This window comes from Phyllostomus discolor, chromosome 14 (genome assembly GCF_004126475.2).
Source record: "Phyllostomus discolor isolate MPI-MPIP mPhyDis1 chromosome 14, mPhyDis1.pri.v3, whole genome shotgun sequence".
Classification (NCBI taxonomy): domain Eukaryota; kingdom Metazoa; phylum Chordata; class Mammalia; order Chiroptera; family Phyllostomidae; genus Phyllostomus; species Phyllostomus discolor.
This window is the reverse complement of record NC_040916.2, coordinates 34,994,652-35,013,798: the sequence shown is the minus strand read 5'-3', so window position 1 is coordinate 35,013,798 and position 19,147 is coordinate 34,994,652. Positions and strand designations below refer to the sequence as shown.

At 48.8% G+C, this 19,147-nt stretch overlaps 1 protein-coding gene across 1 annotated transcript in view; it reads left to right on the top strand.

Moving 5' to 3' along the window:
• The window catches only part of VAV3 (vav guanine nucleotide exchange factor 3), a 254,195-nt gene that overhangs the window by 129,325 nt on the left and 105,723 nt on the right, over positions 1-19,147 (top strand). The window contains exons 9-15 of the mRNA XM_028502809.2: positions 1,444-1,543; positions 5,216-5,311; positions 9,483-9,551; positions 11,612-11,698; positions 16,132-16,217; positions 17,754-17,886; positions 18,253-18,362. Coding sequence (XP_028358610.1) covers positions 1,444-1,543; positions 5,216-5,311; positions 9,483-9,551; positions 11,612-11,698; positions 16,132-16,217; positions 17,754-17,886; positions 18,253-18,362 — 681 coding nt within the window. The remainder of the gene's footprint in view (positions 1-1,443; positions 1,544-5,215; positions 5,312-9,482; positions 9,552-11,611; positions 11,699-16,131; positions 16,218-17,753; positions 17,887-18,252; positions 18,363-19,147) is intronic.

Below are 19,147 nucleotides of genomic sequence, written 5' to 3'. Positions count from 1 at the left end.
TTTTGAATTTTAAATTTTGTGGCTATCTGTTCTTATCATAGCGAGGAGGGTTCATGTTAACATTGCTCATGACTAGGTATCACTACTATTCACTACGGCACCATCTGAGCAGATGAGAACTTGGGGCAGTTGACCTCCGAGTGGCAGTCGGAGCTGTATGTGTATATCAGGAAAAAAAAGAAGGGAAAAGCAAAAAGGATCCAGACTTTTGCACCCCAAGTTTGTGTAGATCCTTTTATAGCCCCCTAACTCTTTAAAAAGTTATTTCTTTTTACAGAGCAGGGAGGGAGGGAGAAAGAGAGGGAGAGAAACATTGATTAGTTCCTGGCCCACAACCCAGGCATGTGTCCTGACCAGGGATCGAACCAACGACCTTTTGCTTTGCAGGGTGATGCCCAACCAACTGAGCCATTGCGGTCAGGGCACAGCCCCGTAACTCTTGAGTCCTATAGGTTTCAGGAAGTCATGTAACTCTGAGCTTCCTCCATCTGGGAACGTAAGGTGCGGCTTAGCTGGTGCCTATTACTTTTTCCAACCCTAATACTTTATCGCTCTCTATTGTAGAGTATTACATTCACAGCTAAAGTCAGTTGTAAGCTTGAAAAAAAAATCTTCTGAACAACTTGTGTGAATGAGGAATTTTGCTTACAATTTTAAACCAAGACCTATTATTCCTAGGACTGGGAGGTGGCTAATACATTTCTGTGCATCAACAATGAGATGAACTTATTAGTAGTTTTTTTCTCATGGAGAGCTTAAGGAAACAGATGACCCAGTCTCTTTGCAAAGTGTCTGTACCCCTCGTTAGACACCCGCTCTGCAGCGGGCTCGGGGTCCGGGCCGTGCGGCTCGCCTCGCGCGCAGGGCAGCCGGGGCCCTCGCTCCCCTTCTCAGATGACGGGGAAGGAGCGGGAGGCTGCGTGTCCAGTGGAGTCGGAGGTGGTGACCGCGATAAAACGGCAGTGTGAAACGGCACTTGCTGAACTTGAGCAAACCGCAAAAAGTTGATCTCTAATAGGAGCTTTATAGTCGACACGCAGTATTGTATTAGTTACAGGTGTCAAACACAGCAAGTAGACATTTATACAGAAATTGTAAATTTTGTTCTGCGATATATATATTGGTACTCAATATCGACAGCCATTAAGCCAGGTTTTAAAATACACCTGCTATAAAAATGTACGTGGGATGAATCCCGTTCAAATGTGGAGATAAAAACAGCCACTCTTTCATACCGTGCATAGCAGTGACCCTCGTTCTGTGGCTGTGTGGGAGGCGTGTGTTGAGAAGCAGTGACAAAGCTGAGGCTCGGGGTGACTGTACTTTGCCCCGGGCGACCTAGGCGGGAGGGGGTGTGGACGGGTGGTCCCAGAGAGACGGCACTGTGGCCTCCCCGCCCTTCCGTGTCCCACCGCCGCCTCCCGCTGTCTCCCTCCCTCCCAGGCTGGTTATTTATGGGCAGTACTGCAGCGCGGTGGAGTCGGCCATCTCCAGTTTGGACAACATTGCGAAGACGAAAGAGGACGTGAAGCTGAAACTGGAGGTGCCTGCCCCCCCCCTTGTGTGTGTGTGTGTGTGTGTGTGTGTGTGTGCGCGCACTCGCATGCGCTTATTCGTGAGAGGACCGCAAAGCAGCATGCTCCCTTTCGTGATCCGTGCAGCAGCTCATCTCCCCATGCATTCTACATACAATTTCATGTCAACGTCATACAATGCCTGTGTAGATGGCTGTATGAGATAGTAACACCGTACCAATAATAGCACCAATAATAGCACTAGGACAACCTAAGACTGCGGCTCCGTGTTTCCTGCGCATCGTCCCATTAGGTCCTCAGGAGACAGGTACAGCGAATCCCCTTATGTCAGGGCTGAGAGGGAGGGCCAGGTTCGGAGACACCGTGAGTCCTGTGCTCCCCGGGACGTCAGAGGTGCAGGACAAGCAAGATACGTGCGGGATAATGTATACGTAGATTTAAAGTGTCCGTTAAACATGGCAGACCTTCAGGGGCGGGAGCACAGGAAGGGCGTGGACAGAGCCCCCAGGAGGAAGGCAAGACGGACGCAGATGATATAATGAGAGAAGGGCGTGAGCGACAGGCCCCAGTGGGCGGGGCTCGTGCGTGAGGCGTGGGGGCAGCGGAAGGGGGGTTTGTCTGCAGGGCGTGGAGCCAGGTCACTGAGGAGGGGGCCGAGTCTTCACAGCTGCGACTCCAAGGAGAGCATTCTGGAAGCATGGCGGCACGTCTTGCCCAGAAGAGACGGGACCGCTAGAGAAATGGCTTGCAGGGCGTCGTCGAGAACGGAGCCGCGGCAACAGTGGGAAGGAGGCCTGGGGGCTTGTTAGGTCCTTTCTGTCTGTCCGTCTTTTTTCTCTTCCCACAAGAAGACTTTGCACTTTCAAAGACCTTTTGAAAAATGATTATTTATATGTTATATGAGTTGTCGCCTCCAATATATCATCTATATGTTTGGATTTTGTTAAAGTTCAGGGAGAGCTACTGAGTCAACTCCTCCATGGCTCTCTGCGGGGTTGCTGTTGGCTAAATCCTCTTTGTTGCCTTTTGCCCAGTGTGGTGGGGAGGTCAGGTGATGGACAGGGAACAGAGGGGCGGACGATTTCCACGTCAGAGCCCCCCCACTGGTTTGGTGGATCTGGTGGGGTTTCCTAACTCCTAACACCCACCGAGGGGAGCTCCTGGTGGGACAGTTCGTGCAGCACCGGGCCCCTGAGTGGCTGCACTGACTCTCTCCGTCACGGGGCAGCTTCCTCCCTGCTTGCAGTCCTCTGATGGCGCGGCCCTTATGTCTGGAGGCCGTTGGCATCACCCCTGGACGGCACCCCGACAACCTAGTTAGCGCCAAGGGCTCCTCCCCCTTTTTGGAGAATGGCGTCTCATCAGCGTAGAACTAGAAGCCACCTTGACTTAAATTAAAATTCGAGGGTAAGATAAAACTTTCCAGCTTACACACCTCGTCCCTAATAGAGCTATTGTTAAAGCAGTTTTAAAAAAAGGTACAAATTCTCACTCAAGACAGGAGCGATCAACTTGTCCATCACCCCTCCATTGTATTCGCAGCATTGTTTGACTGTTCCTGCCCGTCTTTCAGAGTCACCATCAGAGTCCTGCCCAAGGACGCTCCTCTGGGACTCCAGGGTCCCAGCTTCCAAGGTCACTGCCACTGTCAGCAAAAGGGAGGAGCTCAGGCTGCGTTCGCCAGGCGCAGGGCCAAGTGCCACTGGCTGGCGGGCTGCCCTGCCTGCACCAGTGACCATGGCCTGGCTAGGAAGTATCTAACCAGATAGATACCCACCATGACACCTCGACAGAGGCCTCTGGCTGCAGCTGTCTCCCTGCAGTCCAGCTGGTGGAGGCGAAGCTGCCTGAGTCTTGGTCTCTCTCTGCCTCCTTCACGTCCTCTCTCTTGTGGTGATTTTGCTCTCGTAGTTTTGTTGTCTTCTTCTCTCCCTGGGAATCGAGAGGCCCTGGGGGTGAGGGTAATAGAGCCTCTTTATCTCGCCCTGCAGGCTGGCTTATCCCTACTTTATTGAATCTTCTCAGTTGGAATTGGAGTCTGGGCCCAGCACGGGACTGGGGGTGTGGGGAGAACCGTTTCTTGTCTTTGCTTACTTTCGGTGCCGGTGAGCACTTCGCACCCACTGCAGTCTCAGGCCCCCGGTTGTAGGAAAACACCGGCCACGTTGAGTTTCTTTACTTTCCGAGCCCGGAACTGGTGACCGAAAGGAACTAATTTCTCCCCCAACAGTTTTTAAACGGACTTCCATCACATAACCAAGTGAATTTTAAGAGTATAAACTTTCTGTTCCTAACACCGTGTTAAGATGCCATAATACAGGAAGTGTAAGAGATGAGCTCAACTTCAAGGAGCTTGAAATGCAGCAGGGAGGTGAGGCCCATGCATTACGATGGAATGAACAGTGTAACCTCCTACCCGAGGCCGGTGGGCCAGACGCTCTATAATCTGTAGAAGCAACGACTCAGTTAAGATAGTTTTCCTTCCCGTGACCCGCTGCAGTTGACGATTCGTGAGCTAAGCTGTCTTCTTGTTTAAGGCCTGTCGTCAAGCCCTCATTAGTTCATCATGGTCATTAGGGCTAGTGGGGTTTGCTTGGGAGCCTCTGACAAGACATATTTTTATGTTCCAGGAGAGCTCCGTGTGGGCAAAGGGACACAGGCCACGAGCTAAGGAGTATTCCCTCGAACATAACTCCGTCCCCGAACTCCTTCCCAGTTCTGTGGTCTGGGACAGGCAATTGCCTGAGGATTTTGGATTCGTTAAATTGCCTGCTAATAATAATCTTTTTATAAAGGCTGTTGGGTTTTTGTTTTTTTTTTGGAACTACACTATAGGTATGTGAGAAACAGTAAAATCAGAAAAGCAACTTTTGCTTAAGGTCCAAGGGCTGCCAACCTTGATTTAAATGCAGGCTTTGATACTTTAAACTGTTTTCCTCAAGGTCGTGATTACTATCCAGAGAACAAACAAGTCAACGCTAGTTTAAGATAAACTTTTAAGAGAGAAGAGTGTGAGATTAAAAAACAAAAAACCTGAGGCTTTCAAAACGTTGAATCCAGTGTTAGGTTTCTGCTTGAGCATATTTCCAGAGTTGGTCATTCCATTTCATTCGGCTCGGCAAATACTTACAAAGCAAATACTGGGCTCTATGGGCGATGCATTGGGGGAGGTCTTGTGGACCACAACGACTGAAAGACCTGCAAGGCACACAGGGAGAGGGCACCATTGCGACTGGAATTACTACAAAAGGCCTAGAAGTATGGTTCTTGACAAGGGTGGGGAATTTGGATGGAAACTGGGCAGAGCACGTGGCCGTTGGGGGGGAAGGAAAGAACCGAGGTGTCGTACTGGGGAAGGCACGGGTGGATCATGGGGGTAGAGTTTGGGCGAGGTTCATGGAAGGCAGCGTCCTCAGTGCGAGTGGAGGGAGACCCTGGTCCTACTTACCTATCCATGTTGAGAGCTGAAATGCTCCAAGGTTGGTTTGTTTTTTGGGGTTTTAATTGAAGGTACTTTCATTTTTTAGAAAGAAGGCTTGTTAAGAAGGAAAAAAAGATATCTATCATGCAATAACAGTTTTGCTCATGGCCTTTGTGTCTTTTCATGGTTGTTTTATGACTCCCCTTGATAAAGCAACAAAGTTCCTAACAAATGCTTTTCTTAACAACCGCTTCACCAGGAATGTTCCAAGCGAGCCAATAACGGGAAATTCACCCTCCGAGATTTGCTCGTGGTCCCGATGCAGCGCGTCTTGAAGTACCACCTTCTCCTCCAGGTGTGTGAGTCAAACCTGTTTGTTCATTTGTGCGTGTATTCATTCAACACAATGTTCATGAAGCATCATGTACACGCCAGGTACTCCGTGTCTGGGTCCTGATCCCCGTTACAATGTTCAATTATTATTATTTTTTAAAATTTTATTTATTTAGTTTTTAGAGAGGGAAGGGAGGGAGAAAGAGAGAGAGAGAGAAACATCAATGTGTGGTTGCTGGGGGCCATGGCCTGCAACCCAGGCATGTGCCCTGACTGGGAATCGAACCTGCGACACTTTGGTTCGCAGCCTGCGCTCAATCCACTGAGCTACGCCAGCCGGGTACAATGTTCGGTTATTAGTAGAGCTGAGTGGGAAGTGGTAGAACAGCCGGAGCCTCTCCTTCCTTTTAGCAGAGACGGTTCCGCATCTTTCACAAAGTCCCATTCCGTGTCCTTTAAACAGAACCGCTCCAAACAAATGTAAAAATTAAAAAAAAATGAAGGCAAAACAAATAAAAAGATCCCTTCAGCCAAGTCCTTTGTAGTGAGTAATAATCGCTTATTAAAATCTCAATATTGTGATGCACCTGAATTTTGCAGGTTCATTCCGTTCGACCTTTTGCCTCGTGACCGTAGGCTGAACAGAATTGTGTCACATTCTGTTTGGCTTCCTGCTGCCATACATGATCATAAGGCTACATTGATTTTGAAGTGATTCTTGTTATAACCCCAAAGCTTACGGTTTCCCTGGTTAGTCCTCTAACGAGGGCGGGGAGTCTTATAAATGTAATTCGATAGCGGTGCCAGGAGACCCATTAGTTCCGCTCCAGGGAAATGTCTCGCCGTGTTCGTCGGCCAACCCTGCTGATGCTCGTGGAGTGTTATTTTACAAAGACCGACTACCTGTACGTGAAATACCATTTTGAGTCCCCTGTGCTTTGTACAGCTTGTATATTAAATTTCTTAAACCGTAGCTGCAGAATTATTAGTCATCTCTATTTTTGCTCTACTGAGAAATCAGAAAAATTCAAACCCTGATTATTTCTTAAAAATGTATTAAAACATTTATGAGGCCTAACCTCAGAGCAACTTAATCAAATTGGATTTTATGAAAAAATGATAAGAAAGACTAAGGCAATCCGTTTCTGAGACATCACAGAACTAAAAACATGTCCAAAGTGAGATAACAATTTATTTCGTAATTCGATAGAGTCAAATATCAATTGAAGAATCGAGAAGGTGCAGTTTTCAAGACTCATCTATTGTCGCCATTTATAAGGTTTTAGACAGACTTATCAAAGTGTAAACTACGACTGTGCTTCTGTGAAATTTAGCAATTGTTTCCCTAAATCCTCCCGGACTGTTCTATATTTTAAATTTCGAAAGCACGTTTCGTTCCATGACAATTTTCTTACTAGGCACCGAATACGCATTTTTATTGTAGGAAAACACAGTTCAGAAATGTACCATTGTCATCCTTTTCAAGTGCACAGTTTGGTGGCACCAAGCACATTGCCTTATTGTGCAGCCGCCACCCCCTCCATCTCTGGACCTCTCTCCTCTGCCACACTGGAGCTCTGCACCCGGGAAGCACTAACTCGCCCCGGCCTCTGGCAGCAAGCACCCCCTCTGCCTCTGTGACTGACTGTTCTGAGTGCCTCCCACCCACAGAACCATCCAGTCCTTGCCCTCCGGTGGGCACCTTATCTTCAGGGTTCCTTCCGAGGTAGCATGTGCCAGCACGCCCTTCCTGAAGGCCGGGTGATATTCCGCTAGGCACACACCACACCTTTTTCTATCCATTCACCCGTCCAGGCACATTTGGGTGCTTTTACCTTTTGGCTGTTGCGAATATGCACGTTTATTTTGACTTATATAGATAACTGTCATTGAGATGTGTTTGGACTTGAACTGTTGAATTATAAGGAGATACAAACCCCAGTTTAGTTAAATTAGTTGCGTAGCTGGTTTAGCTCAGTCTCCCTGTCCCATCTTTTTGTAGACAAGGCCTTGGAGAAAGGTGAAAGCTAGAATGAGCTTGTTTAGCAGATTTAGATAGAAATAGTACAGATATTACCCATTAGTGATTTCAGTAAAGCAAGAAATGAAATTGTGATGATGGGTAGCATGAGTTGGATTCGTAGGCCTTGGAGATTTAAATGAAATCAGGCATTTTTGGAAACAGAATTTCTAAAAAAGATTTTATTTATTTATTTTTAGAGAGGGGGGAAGGAAAGGGGAGAGGGGGAGAAACATCAATGTGTGGTCGCCTCTCGAGCGCCCCCTACTGGAGACCTGGCCTGCAGCCCAGGCATGTGCCCTGACTGGGAATCGAACCAGCGACCCTAAGGTTCACAGGCTGGCACTCAGTCCACTGAGCCACACCAGCCAGGGCAGAAACATAGAATTTTTGAGGTTGTAATGCATCCAACTGTATGTTTCCTCAAAGATTAATGTGACACCTACATACGGGCTGCCAGGAGGAAGGAAAAGAGAATGAAAAGTAAAAGATCAAGCAGTGTTAAAAATTACTTGCCAGTAAGTTTAATACAGCCGTACACTGTGAACTACTAGAACAGTTCTTAGGAGCAGAAAATGTGAAAACAACGAGGCTTGGCTAGAACCAACCACGTGCGTCTACAAGGAAGGAGAGGTTGTAGCGTGAACGGAACTCCACCGACACAGACGGCCGGTCCCAGCTGCAGGCGGCAGGCAGGGCCAGAGACGCCCTGACAGTACGTGGCAGGTGTGGAGCTGGAGGGCGTAATCCATTTCGCTGTTATTTCCGCGGGCAAAGTGTCACAGAGAGAATACCTTCTTTCCCATGGTGATTTATTAAAACAGAAAACAGTTTATGTGGGGTGCCACACCTAGGTAAGAATTCTGAACGTGTGTTTCCATCTCAAAATAGTGTAGAGTAGAATTGACTTGTCTGATGTAGAAATTTGCTGAACATGTATGGTATGAGTTTGAACATTTCCTACTCACTACTACACTTTACTGGGCCAGTCATTTCTAGAACGTTGTATACTTTGGAATCTCAGGTTGATAAAATTAGAATATTTTAGAGGGGGGATTTGCAACTTTGAGAAGAATAATTCACTGTTAATAGTTAATAAAGGAAACGTAAAAATAGAAGTCAAAACGTGTAAACTTGCCAAGTCTACTACACTGAACAGATTTAGTAGCAGAAACACGATGGGTGCTAAATTCAGCCAAGGCTCCCGAGGGCTCCCGGCTGCACACACGGCACGAGGCATTCAGGCTACACGACGGCCTCCCTGCCCGGGAGAAGCTCACTCCTGAGCCGGGAAAAATGACATGCACGCTGCCGAGTACGACACGGCGTGACAGGCGTGCACGGGAACGTGGGAGGCACAAATGAAGGCCTCGCTAATCAGGCCTGCGGAGGCTGCGTACTTGACCTCCGTCACAGAGAGCTTCACAAAGAAGTGACTCTTGAATTGGGGCTCTGAAGGTAGAGTGAGAGTTTGACAGGTGGATGGGGGAGGGAGGGCTCTCTAGGGAGAGAAGACAGCATGCCCACGGCATCAGATGGGAGAACAGTTGTTGAGAATTGCAGCTGGTTTGGTAGCAGGAGAACGTAGGCTGTTGGTGGCGGGGGGACGTGGACAGAGGAGGTGGGCGAGGGGCGCAGCGTTCAGATCGTGAGGGAGTCCGAGAGGTAGGGATGACAACCTGGAGCCCCGGCTGGCGGCACCGAAGTCTAAACAGGGCGGAGACAGGGTCTGGCCCCGTTGCAGAGACGTGGCTCTGCTGTCTGTGCGGTGGACAGACCGCAGCGGGGAGGTCGGGAGACTGCGCAGAGACCTGGGATGGTGACCCACGGGAGAGGAGAAGGGACCTGCCCAAGGTCGTGGCCCGGAGGACGGCCCCCAGGGCAAGGATTGCCGAGGGTGTCTGGGAGACAGCGCCGGCCCTGGCTGACGTGGTGAGACCGATGGATGGGCCAGCGTGCGAGAGAAGGGCTGCGGGCGAAGATGCGTGAGGCCTGCGCGCTGCGTTCCAGTGGTCTGGTCACGAGGCAGGTCCTTTTTTAATCGTTTGAGGAAACACCGTCCTTTCTGCGGCCGCACCAAATCTGCGTTCAAGGGCTTGTTGTTAAGTGTTTTCTTTCTTATGTCTGGGTGTTAATTTGATGACATTAGTACTAACCTGCATCTTCTGAACAGGAACTGGTCAAGCACACCACCGACCCTGTCGAGAAGACAAATCTGAAACTGGCTCTTGATGCTATGAAGGTAAAGCCACGCGCCGTGACCTGCTCTGTGTTTTTCACTCTTGCCTGGAAACGAGAGACTACAAACTGTTCATACGTGTGTGTGGCATGTTAACATACATTATAATACATATTAATATTTGTATAGTATTATTTTGGTGGGAGAGCTAGACATTTTTAAAAAAGATTTTATTTATTTTTAGAGAGAGGGGAGGGAGGGAGAAAGAGAGGGAAGGAAACATCAATGTGTGGTTGCCTCTTGGTCGCCCCCTACTGGGGACCTGGCCCAAGATCCAGGCATGTGCCCTGACTGGGGCTCGAACTGGTGACCCTTTGGTTCGCAGGCCAGGACTCAATCCACTGAGCCACACCAGCCAGGGCAAGAGCTAGATATTTTGAACTGAAATGGATATACTTGCATGAATTTAATTGTTACACAAAAACACGTAAAACCGGTACGTATATTAAAACAACTTTTGTTATTTACGAACCAGTGGCAACATCCATAGCCACCAGGAATGGTTTCATGTCCTGACTCTCTGCGACATTCTCCGTGTGGCTACTAACAGAAAGCCGGCGACTTCAGAGTGTGGGTGTGGCTCACTTTCTCACGTGAGGCCATCTGCCAGGGTCCCGTGGGTGGGTGCCATGCACCAGCACCCGTGGGTTTCAGTTTGGGTTTCTATTTCCAGGTGAATCTGAAAGTCAAGATCAACAAGTAGCTGGAGGTAGACTTTTTGAACATACGGGGAATCTGTAAAACCCCATTTACATGTTATGCCGGACTTGGACTTTGAAAGAAATATTTGTCCCCAATTTAAAATGTAAGCAAACGTGACCTCCAAACAAAACGCCAGCGTGACTCTGCTGAGGACAATGACAGCGCCTTCTCTGTGTCCCCGCGCCTGTCAGAGGTAGCTCGGCCAGTGAGCCGGCTTTAGTGCCCTGCCAGGAAGCACCCTGCAGTTATTTATCGTTATGAAAGAATCATGCCATGCCTCATTTTCAAAGAGGTCGTTGGTAGTGTGGATACAGCCTGTGAAAAGTCTGACTTCCGTTTGGGACAAAGTCAGAGGCTGCCGTTTGTTCGAGTTCTGTCCTCACTGTTTCAGAGGAATTGGGGAGAATAGAGGAGGAGAAAGGACCTAGAAAAGAAGAAAAATCTAGAGCACATAAAATAAAAATAGCTGGTCACAGGGTGGGAAGATTAGCTGATGTTTTCCCCAAAATGAGAACAGACGCTTTAAAATAGGCGGCAGCGGCGACATGTGGGGCCGCAGGGCCGGGCGGGCATTCCCTGGTCGCTGTAACTCGCCAAGTTCTCCCCGCCGTCTCCCCTTCCCTTCTCCTTCCTTAGTGAGCCTTCAGGAGGGGCCTGGCTCCTCGGCTGAATGCTCTCGGGAACGAAGACTAACTGGTTGCAGAAGACAGTCCTGCCGGATTCACCATCTAGCTTTTAGTGACTTTTTTCCTCCCTGCTGAGTCTTTAACCTTTTAAAATTTATTTATTGATTTTTAGAGAGAGAGGAAGGGGGAGGAGAGAGAGAGAGAGAGAGAGAGAGAGAGAGAGAGAGCTACTTGTTGTCCCACTTATTCATGCATCCCCTGGTTGATTCCTGTATGTGCCCTGACTGGGAATCGAACCCACAACCTTGGTGTATCAGGATGATGCTCTAACCAGCTGAGCCACCCAGCCAGGGCTCCAGTGAGCCTTTATTACTGTACTTATTCCAACCCATGTAAGATGTGATTCTCTCAGGGTCCGTTGTTCATGTGTTTGGAGTTCAGAGGCTCCTGACCTGTTGTTCTGCGTGGGGGGTGTATCTTGTTTTTCACCCTGACTCTTCCTGGGCCTGTGGAGGCGACAGAGCTCCAGCTGTCCCCGTGGTCGGTCCTGCGGATGTTTTTCAGTCACTCTTGACGAGGAGCTTTGAGGGACCGGGCGCTCGTTTGATTGCCATCGGAAAGCGGCGGCCTGCTTTTGCCGCTCGTGAAACTAATGATGTGCTTTCTCTCAGACGGTCCTCATCTCTTCTCAGATCTCATCGCGCCTTCCTTTGTCCCTGTCTCTTTATCCTCTAGGACTTGGCACAGTACGTGAACGAAGTGAAGAGAGATAATGAGACCCTTCGCGAAATTAAGCAGTTCCAGCTCTCCATAGAGAATCTGGTATGTAATTATCAGCCGTTTCTCCCAGCTCCCCTACCCGGCACACTGGGGGCACTCCCAGAGTGGCGTTGGAAGAAAAAATATAAAGTTTCCAAGTCTAGTTTTTCTTCTGATTCCTGCGTGGGAGCCTCCACGTGGGTGTCTAGGGGCACCTGTGACACCACTGTCCGGGGACTTGCCGCCATCCCTTGTGGGTCTCACCGTGATCCCACGGCGTCTCCTTCCCCCGCAGTCAAACCCTGAGCCTCGGAGTCCGTCGTTTTTCTTCTCTGCCTCATCCGGGACGTGCTTGTGGCTGATTCCTGTTCATTTTCTCGTTTTGTGTGCATTTGCTGGGTGACGACCACGGGCTGGACAGTTTGCTTGGGGCTGGGGCTGTGACTCCGAACCACACGGTGTCCTGGTCAAGGCACCAGGACCGAGAGGGTTTAAAAATGCTATTCTGAGCCAGGGCTGCGCGCAGGGCGGTGCAGCCGAGGATGGAAGGGGGGTCCCGGTTTGGGTAGGATGGTTAGGAAGAGCCCTTCTGAGTCACCTGCCTCTGGAACCTGAAGCGCAAGGGGAGGCCAGTGGCACAAGGATGGGGGGCGGGGGGCGGGGCGGGAGGGGATTCCAGGCAGAGAAACGCCCAGAGTTGAGCAACAGCCAGGGGAGGGCCACACGCTGGAAGGCAAGGGTTGCAGGAGGTTAAGGCAGAGTGGGGGGCTCTGAAGTGGGGCGTGGCGGGGAGGACCCCACACCACACCCCTGTAGATCAGTAGGACTCGGGGCTGAGGTGGGGTTCTGTGGTGATTGCAGTTTTTATCCCAGAGTTTTACAGTCTGATTTGCATTTCAGGAAACCCTTGCAGCAGCCGGAGCTGCCAGTGGTTGAGGTTATTGTGAGAGAGAGGAGGGAGGGAGGCCGGGGTTGAGCTGCGGGCAGTGGAAATGGAGACGGATGAATGGGTTTGAGGTGCTTTGCTGGGTAGAGCAGTTGTATGGTGTCTTTCTCTGAGACATCTTGTGTCTCTTTCTTTTCACATCTACGACAGCTTCCTCACTTCCAGACCTCACCTGCCTCCTTTCCAGTGAGTCACCTGTCCCCACCACCTCCCACAGTTGCATTCCCGAAGGTGGCTTTCTCAGTTCGCTCTCTCTCCCAAACTGGTCAGAATTTTCTGCGCCTTCAGGACTCGGTCAGCGCTCCTTAGTGCGACATTGACCTCCCTCCGTGATTTTCCTGAACTGCCCACACACTCCACCTCGCCCCTGCCCGGCTGTGTTGGAAGGTCTCCAGTTTGCCAAACTTTTTTTTTTTAAATAGCCCTGCCTTGGATCGTAATATTGTCAGAGCCTAGAATGTCTTTTCCCGTAATGTCTGATCAAAGTTCCTTCAAGGTCCGACTTAAACACATCTTTTCCCTAATCTCCCATGATCCCTTTCTCTTTGTGATGACCTAGCACGTTGCCTGGACAGCCATTTAGCATTTTTAAAAAGTCGTAGTAAAATATATAGATCATTGAATTTACCATTTTGAAATAGTACGGTTTTGTGACATGAAGACGTTCATATCGCTGTGCAGCCATTAGCACCATCCACCTCCAGAACTCCTTCTTCTTTTTTTTTTTAAGAAGGTAATTTAAAAAAAAAGATTTTATTTATTTATTTTTAGAGAGGGAAAGGAGGGAGAAAGAGAGAGAATGAGAAACATCAATGTGCAGTTGCTGGGGGCCGTGGCCTGCAACCCAGGCATGTGCCCTGACTGGGAATCGAACCTGCGACACTTTGGTTTGCAGCCCGCGCCCAATCCACTGAGCTACGCCAGCCAGGGCAGAACTCCTTCTTGTCTCAAAGCCGAAGCTCTGTGTTTCCATCTCCCCGCCCCAGCCCCTGGCACGCACCCTCCTCCTGTCGTAGGGGTCTGACGCTGCGGGGACCACACGCAGGGAACCGCGCACCGTTTGTTCTCGGGACGGGCTCGTCTCCTGGGGCAGGAGGCCTTCCGCGTGCCTCTGTTGTGGCGGGTGTCAGAATGTCCCCCTTTTCTCTTTTAAACAAGAACTTCCTTTTTAAGGTTGAATAATATAACGTTGCTGGGACACACCCCACATTTTTATATCCGCTCGTCTGCCTGTGGACACGCGGGCGGCCACCCCCTCTGGCCGCCGTGAACGTGGGGGCAGCAGTCGCTCCGGAGACCCTGCTTTCACGCCTTCTGGTTCCACACCCAGGAGTGGGGTTCCCGGATTGCGTGGTGATTCCGTGTTTAATATTTTGAGGAATAGCTGTAGGGTTTCCGGCCATTTTGTATTCCCACCAGCAATGCGCAGGAGTTCCAGTACCCCCGTCCTCACCGACGCCTTTTAAAAAAATAATAGCCTTCCAAGTGGTATCTCACTGTGGTTTTTCACTTTTCATTTCCCTAATAATTAGTGGTGGTGAGCAACTTTTCATGTGCTTATTGGCCCTTTGCATATCTTCCTTGGAAAAATGTCTGGTCAAGTCCTTGCCTGTTCTTGAATCACTGCGGTGGGTGGGTTTTGTTGTCTTTGGGTTGTAAGAACTCTTTGTACATATACGCTTCTGTGCATTGATGAGAATAGCAATCCTTGTCACACTTTTGTTTGCAAGTGTTTCCTCCCACTCTGTGAGTTGTCTTTTCCCTTGGTTCATCGTGTTTTGTGATGCCGCCAATTTTCAATTCCACCTTCCCAACCTTTGGTTCGGTTGCCTGTGCTTCTGGTGTCAGATCCAGGACATCACCGCTAAATCCAGCGTCATGAGCCGTCCCCCGTTTCCTTCTCAGCATTTTATATGCTCAGCTCTTTGACCCATTTGGAGTTAGTTTTTGTATACATTGTCAGGGAAGGTTCCAATGCGTTCCTTTGCCAGTGCATATCCAGTTTCCCTGGCACAGTTTGTTGGAAAGCCTGTCCTATCCCCACCGAGTGGCCTTGGCCCCCTTGTCCAAAAGCATTTGACCATATGTGTGAGGACATCTTCCTGGGGTTCCGTTCTGTTCCACCGTCTCAACGTTGGTCTTCGTGCCAGCACCACACTGTTTTGATTATGATAGTTTTGCAGCAAGTTTTGAAATCAGAAAGCATGAGACCCCAACTTTGCCTATTGTTTTGCCTATTAAGGATCCCTTGAGATTCCATATGAATTTTAGGATGGAGTTTTCTATTTCTGAAAAAAATTGAGATTTTGATAGTGAACACTTATTTTTATATTTTCTTATAGTGTAGTTAATTGCATCTGTCTCCTTTATTAGATGTAATCTCTATATGTTAGTGCTAATTTTTAGTCAGTTCTTTTTTCCCTCAGCACTTTGCATAGTAGGTACTCATAAACACTTACAATTATTTTTATTGTCTGCTTCTGGGGAGATGGCTCCTTATTCTATTTTAAATTTTTTAATTTTTCAGTTACAGTTGACATACACTGTTATATTGGTTTCGGGTGAACAACAGAGTAAACACGGTGGTTAGACATTCATATGACTCATGAAGTGATCACCCTGATAAGTCTGGTGCCCGTCTGACACCACAGTTATGGCAATTATTGACGACAGTCCCTATGCCACACTTTACATCCCTGTGACTATATGACTGGAAATTTGTACATCTTAACCCCTTGCCCCCTTTCACCCATCCCGCCCCCCTTCCTATCTGGCAGCCAACAGTCTGTTCTCTGTGTCTATGAATTTCTGTTTTGTTTGTTTGTTTGTTTGTTTTGTTTCTTAGATTCCACGTGTACGTGAAATCATGGGGTGTTTGCCGTCTCCCTGTCTGGTTTATTTCACTTAGCATAATGCCCCCTGCGCCCACTGTAGCATTATTTAGAATAGCCGTGATATGGGAGAAACCTAAATGGCTCATTATTTTTAATTGTTAAGTCAGAACTTTTCATTCTTGAGATCTTGGTCAGACCTCCCTAAACTGATGTGGGTCCCCCAAGTCTGTGTGTCTCCTGTCCTCTTTCTTCCTGGTGATCGTGCAGTCACTTGTACGGACAGACTTTGGTAAGCAGCTGTCCCCCACCCGTATGTTCTGTGTGGGCCGGGGCTGCATCACTCTGCCCTGTTACAGTGGCCAGCACACAGTGGGACTGGCTGGCATGCAGTGGGTGGCAGCTACATATTTGTTGCTGTAGCTGTCTTGTGCTTCGAACTCTTACAGGCATTTCTTTCTTCGGGCAGCCAACTTCCTGATCAGGGTTCTAAGTAAAATGAATGGACGTCCTCAGTGTACCTCCGAGGATGACCGAGGACGGACTGGTTTTGAAAGTGTATCCTATAGATCCGAGCTTTATACATGAGTGTGTTAAAAATGTAGAAATGACAAAATGTACAGTCTCATAAAGTAGTTGTTTCTTAACAAATATCCCCACCCACATCCTGTTTTTATGTGATTATGAGAAAACCGAGACATGTGCCTTGTATGTTTCAGAACCAGCCGGTCCTGCTCTTCGGGCGGCCGCAGGGGGATGGGGAGATCCGGATAACCACCCTAGACAAGCACGCCAAGCAGGAAAGGTGAGCAGGGGTCGGAGAGCACCTCCGAAACAGGCTGTTAGCGCCAGAGGGTCGAGGAGACCTTAAAACCAGTCTCTCCAGGACAAAGGAGGGAAACAAAGGGAGAAAAACAAGGGGACAAACAGCCTATTCTTTTATAAAAAATAATCCTCATATGGGTATGTTAGGTATTCCCTCTCTGTTTGGGTGTCTGCTGACTTATCTAAACTTAAACCCTTTCGTAGGAAGTGGCAAGTATGTAGTGTCAGCTGGGGTGAGGAAAGCGCACATTAAAATGAGGGGGGAGATGGCAGAACAATAGGTAGCGACTGTTAGAAACACAATTGCTTTATTTTTTTTGGTATACATTTAAGAAAACGGAAAATAATACAAAATGTCACAAGGAAGAAGTCTAAGTGAGGACCATTTCTTGGGACTTTCTGGAGGGAAATGTGTAGGTGGAGCCCTTGAAGATGAATAAGCCTGGCCCTAATCATATGTATGTGATTTTGGTTGAAATGGCCATTTTCTGGAACCTTTGGAAATGAGAAAGTCAGCCAGCAGGGGGCAGCATCAGCCCTTACTTCCACCCAGACATCCAGGCTTGCAGGTAGCTCCTGGGAGACACACACGCCCTTTTAGCATCTCCAGGAAAACAGGCTTTGAAAGTGATGCAAGTATTAAAGCCACATCCTTATCATTCTTTTAAAAACGTGTGCGTGGAAATCACTGAGCGTTTTCAAAAAGATACAACTCTGTACTGGTATTGGATGACGGGATTATAAAGCCTCCCCCACCTCTATTACATCGTTTTTAATAAGAAAGAAGAGAAACAGCAACGTGTAAATTTAACCGTAAGTTTTCTAGTTTACCCTTGGCTCACGGACCACACAGGTTGTTTCTCAGCAGGTCCCTTAAGTCGTGAGGAGCGACCAACCTGCCGGGTAAAAGCACAGGCCCGTTAGACCCGGTGCTCGGCAGCAGCGTGACCTTGAGCTGTCTGTCCACTCCCTGAGCCTCAGTTTCCCCTGCGATGCACTTCAGCCGTCTACCTCCGCGCCGGGCCCTGGTGACGTAGAGGATCCTTGCGGACAGACGGCGTGAATGCTCGAGGCGCTCTGCCTGACTCCTGATAACGTCCGAGGAAGTTCACGCCGTTGTTTCCATAAATATTCTTCTGTCCGTGTTTAGCTTTTAAACTAAAAAAAAATGAATTGTTCAAGGGCAACCCTTCGTGGCTGATCTCAGTGGTTTCTTACGGCTGCGTGGCAGGGCGCCCCGTGTTCTCAGGATTTCGCCTGTCTTCCGAACGAGGAACCTGAGGCCCAGGGAGGCCCTCCATTCAGTGCGGGCGGGGGGCGGGGGGAGGAGGCGGGGGGCGGGTGAAACGGGCCCGGTCACCGTTTTCCAAGCGCGGCGGGGCCGCCACCTTTCCCGCACCCGGACTTCGGCGTTTGGGGGGCTGATTACATTCACACTGACTAGCTAGCGCCTGCTTCCGAGCCACGTTAAAGCGACCTCTCTCTCTCTCTCTCTCTCTCTCTCTCTCTCTCGCAGGCACATCTTCCTGTTTGACTTGGCGGTGATCGTCTGCAAAAGGAAGGGCGACAACTATGAAATGAAGGAAATAATAGATCTCCAGCAGTACAAAATCGCCAACAACCCCACGACCGATAAGGAAAACAAAAAGGTGGGTTCTTGGAAATTCACAACTGTGATTTGCTCATAACGTGTGCAACGTGCAAAGAAAGGCCGCTAATGCATTCGCGGGAGCTCATCGATTCAGGTGTTTCTGTTTCTAGATATTGACTAGGAAATAATTGGCCAGTGTCGCAGCTGATAGGTTCATCTCTAGTGCCTAATGATCAGGACAGTAAGATGCATGTGGCATAGGGATCGCTCTAGATGCCAGGCTGCCCACAGTGGCCTGGGTGGGGCCCAGCTCGTTAGTGGTGCGAGAGGCTTGTGGAGGAGTGTGGCGGTGTTTTAGCGACTGTGGAAACATGGGGTCGTGACTGAATGATCGTATTAACCTGAGGAATATTGATTTTAACAGTGGTCTTATGGCTTCTACCTCATCCACACCCAAGGACAAAATGGGTTAGAATTTTATTGCAAAACAAAAGATTTAAAGAAAAAGTGGCTGGAACAGTTTGAAATGGCTTTGTGAGTATCTCTACTTTTCAAAGTGCTCTTTCCCCCCTATTGCCTAAATCTCTTGTGAATGATGAACCACCGGGAAACGTGCTCTGGTGCTCGCGGCCTCTGCCCGCAGGCTGCCGCACCCTCTGCACCCCCTGCGGGCGGCTGTGGGCCTCCCAGGCGGCGAGTGGTCCGGGTGAACTTCTTCGAGGAAAAGAAAGAGGGCGCTCTAGCCTTCTCTTCGACTTTTTCCTCCCGGGTGTCTTCTAATTCTGGAGCTTTCCGTGGCCCATGGCAATATTATTCTAATGATAAACTTTTAATGAAATTACCATGTTTTTAATATGTATGTATTTTTAAACTGACTACACCCCCCCCCCCCCCAACACGGGCACACGTACACACACGCACACACCCCCCCCCCCTTATTTTTAGTAGAAAGATGGATTTCCCCCCTGTTTGTTTTTAACTCATTTATTGTTTGAGTCCTGGATAAATTGCTTGACATAGTCAATGAATGCTTTAAGGGCTTGATTTCTTTCAGGGTTCTTTCCTTTTATTAAAGGAGAAGCTCGACAGAGAGGTGGGAAATAACTCAGACCTGCTTCCAAAGGAGCGGCACAAAGAGATGTGATTACACCAGGACATGCCATTAGAGGGGCTTCCCTTCCATTTTGAGGTTTATGGGTTAAAGGTGCATAATGACCCTGGTTACGGGAACGCATGGGTCACCTTGAAATTGAAACTTAGCGAAAGGTGGGAGAAAGAAAAACCACTTTTATGATTTGCTTTATTTGCATTCTGGCATT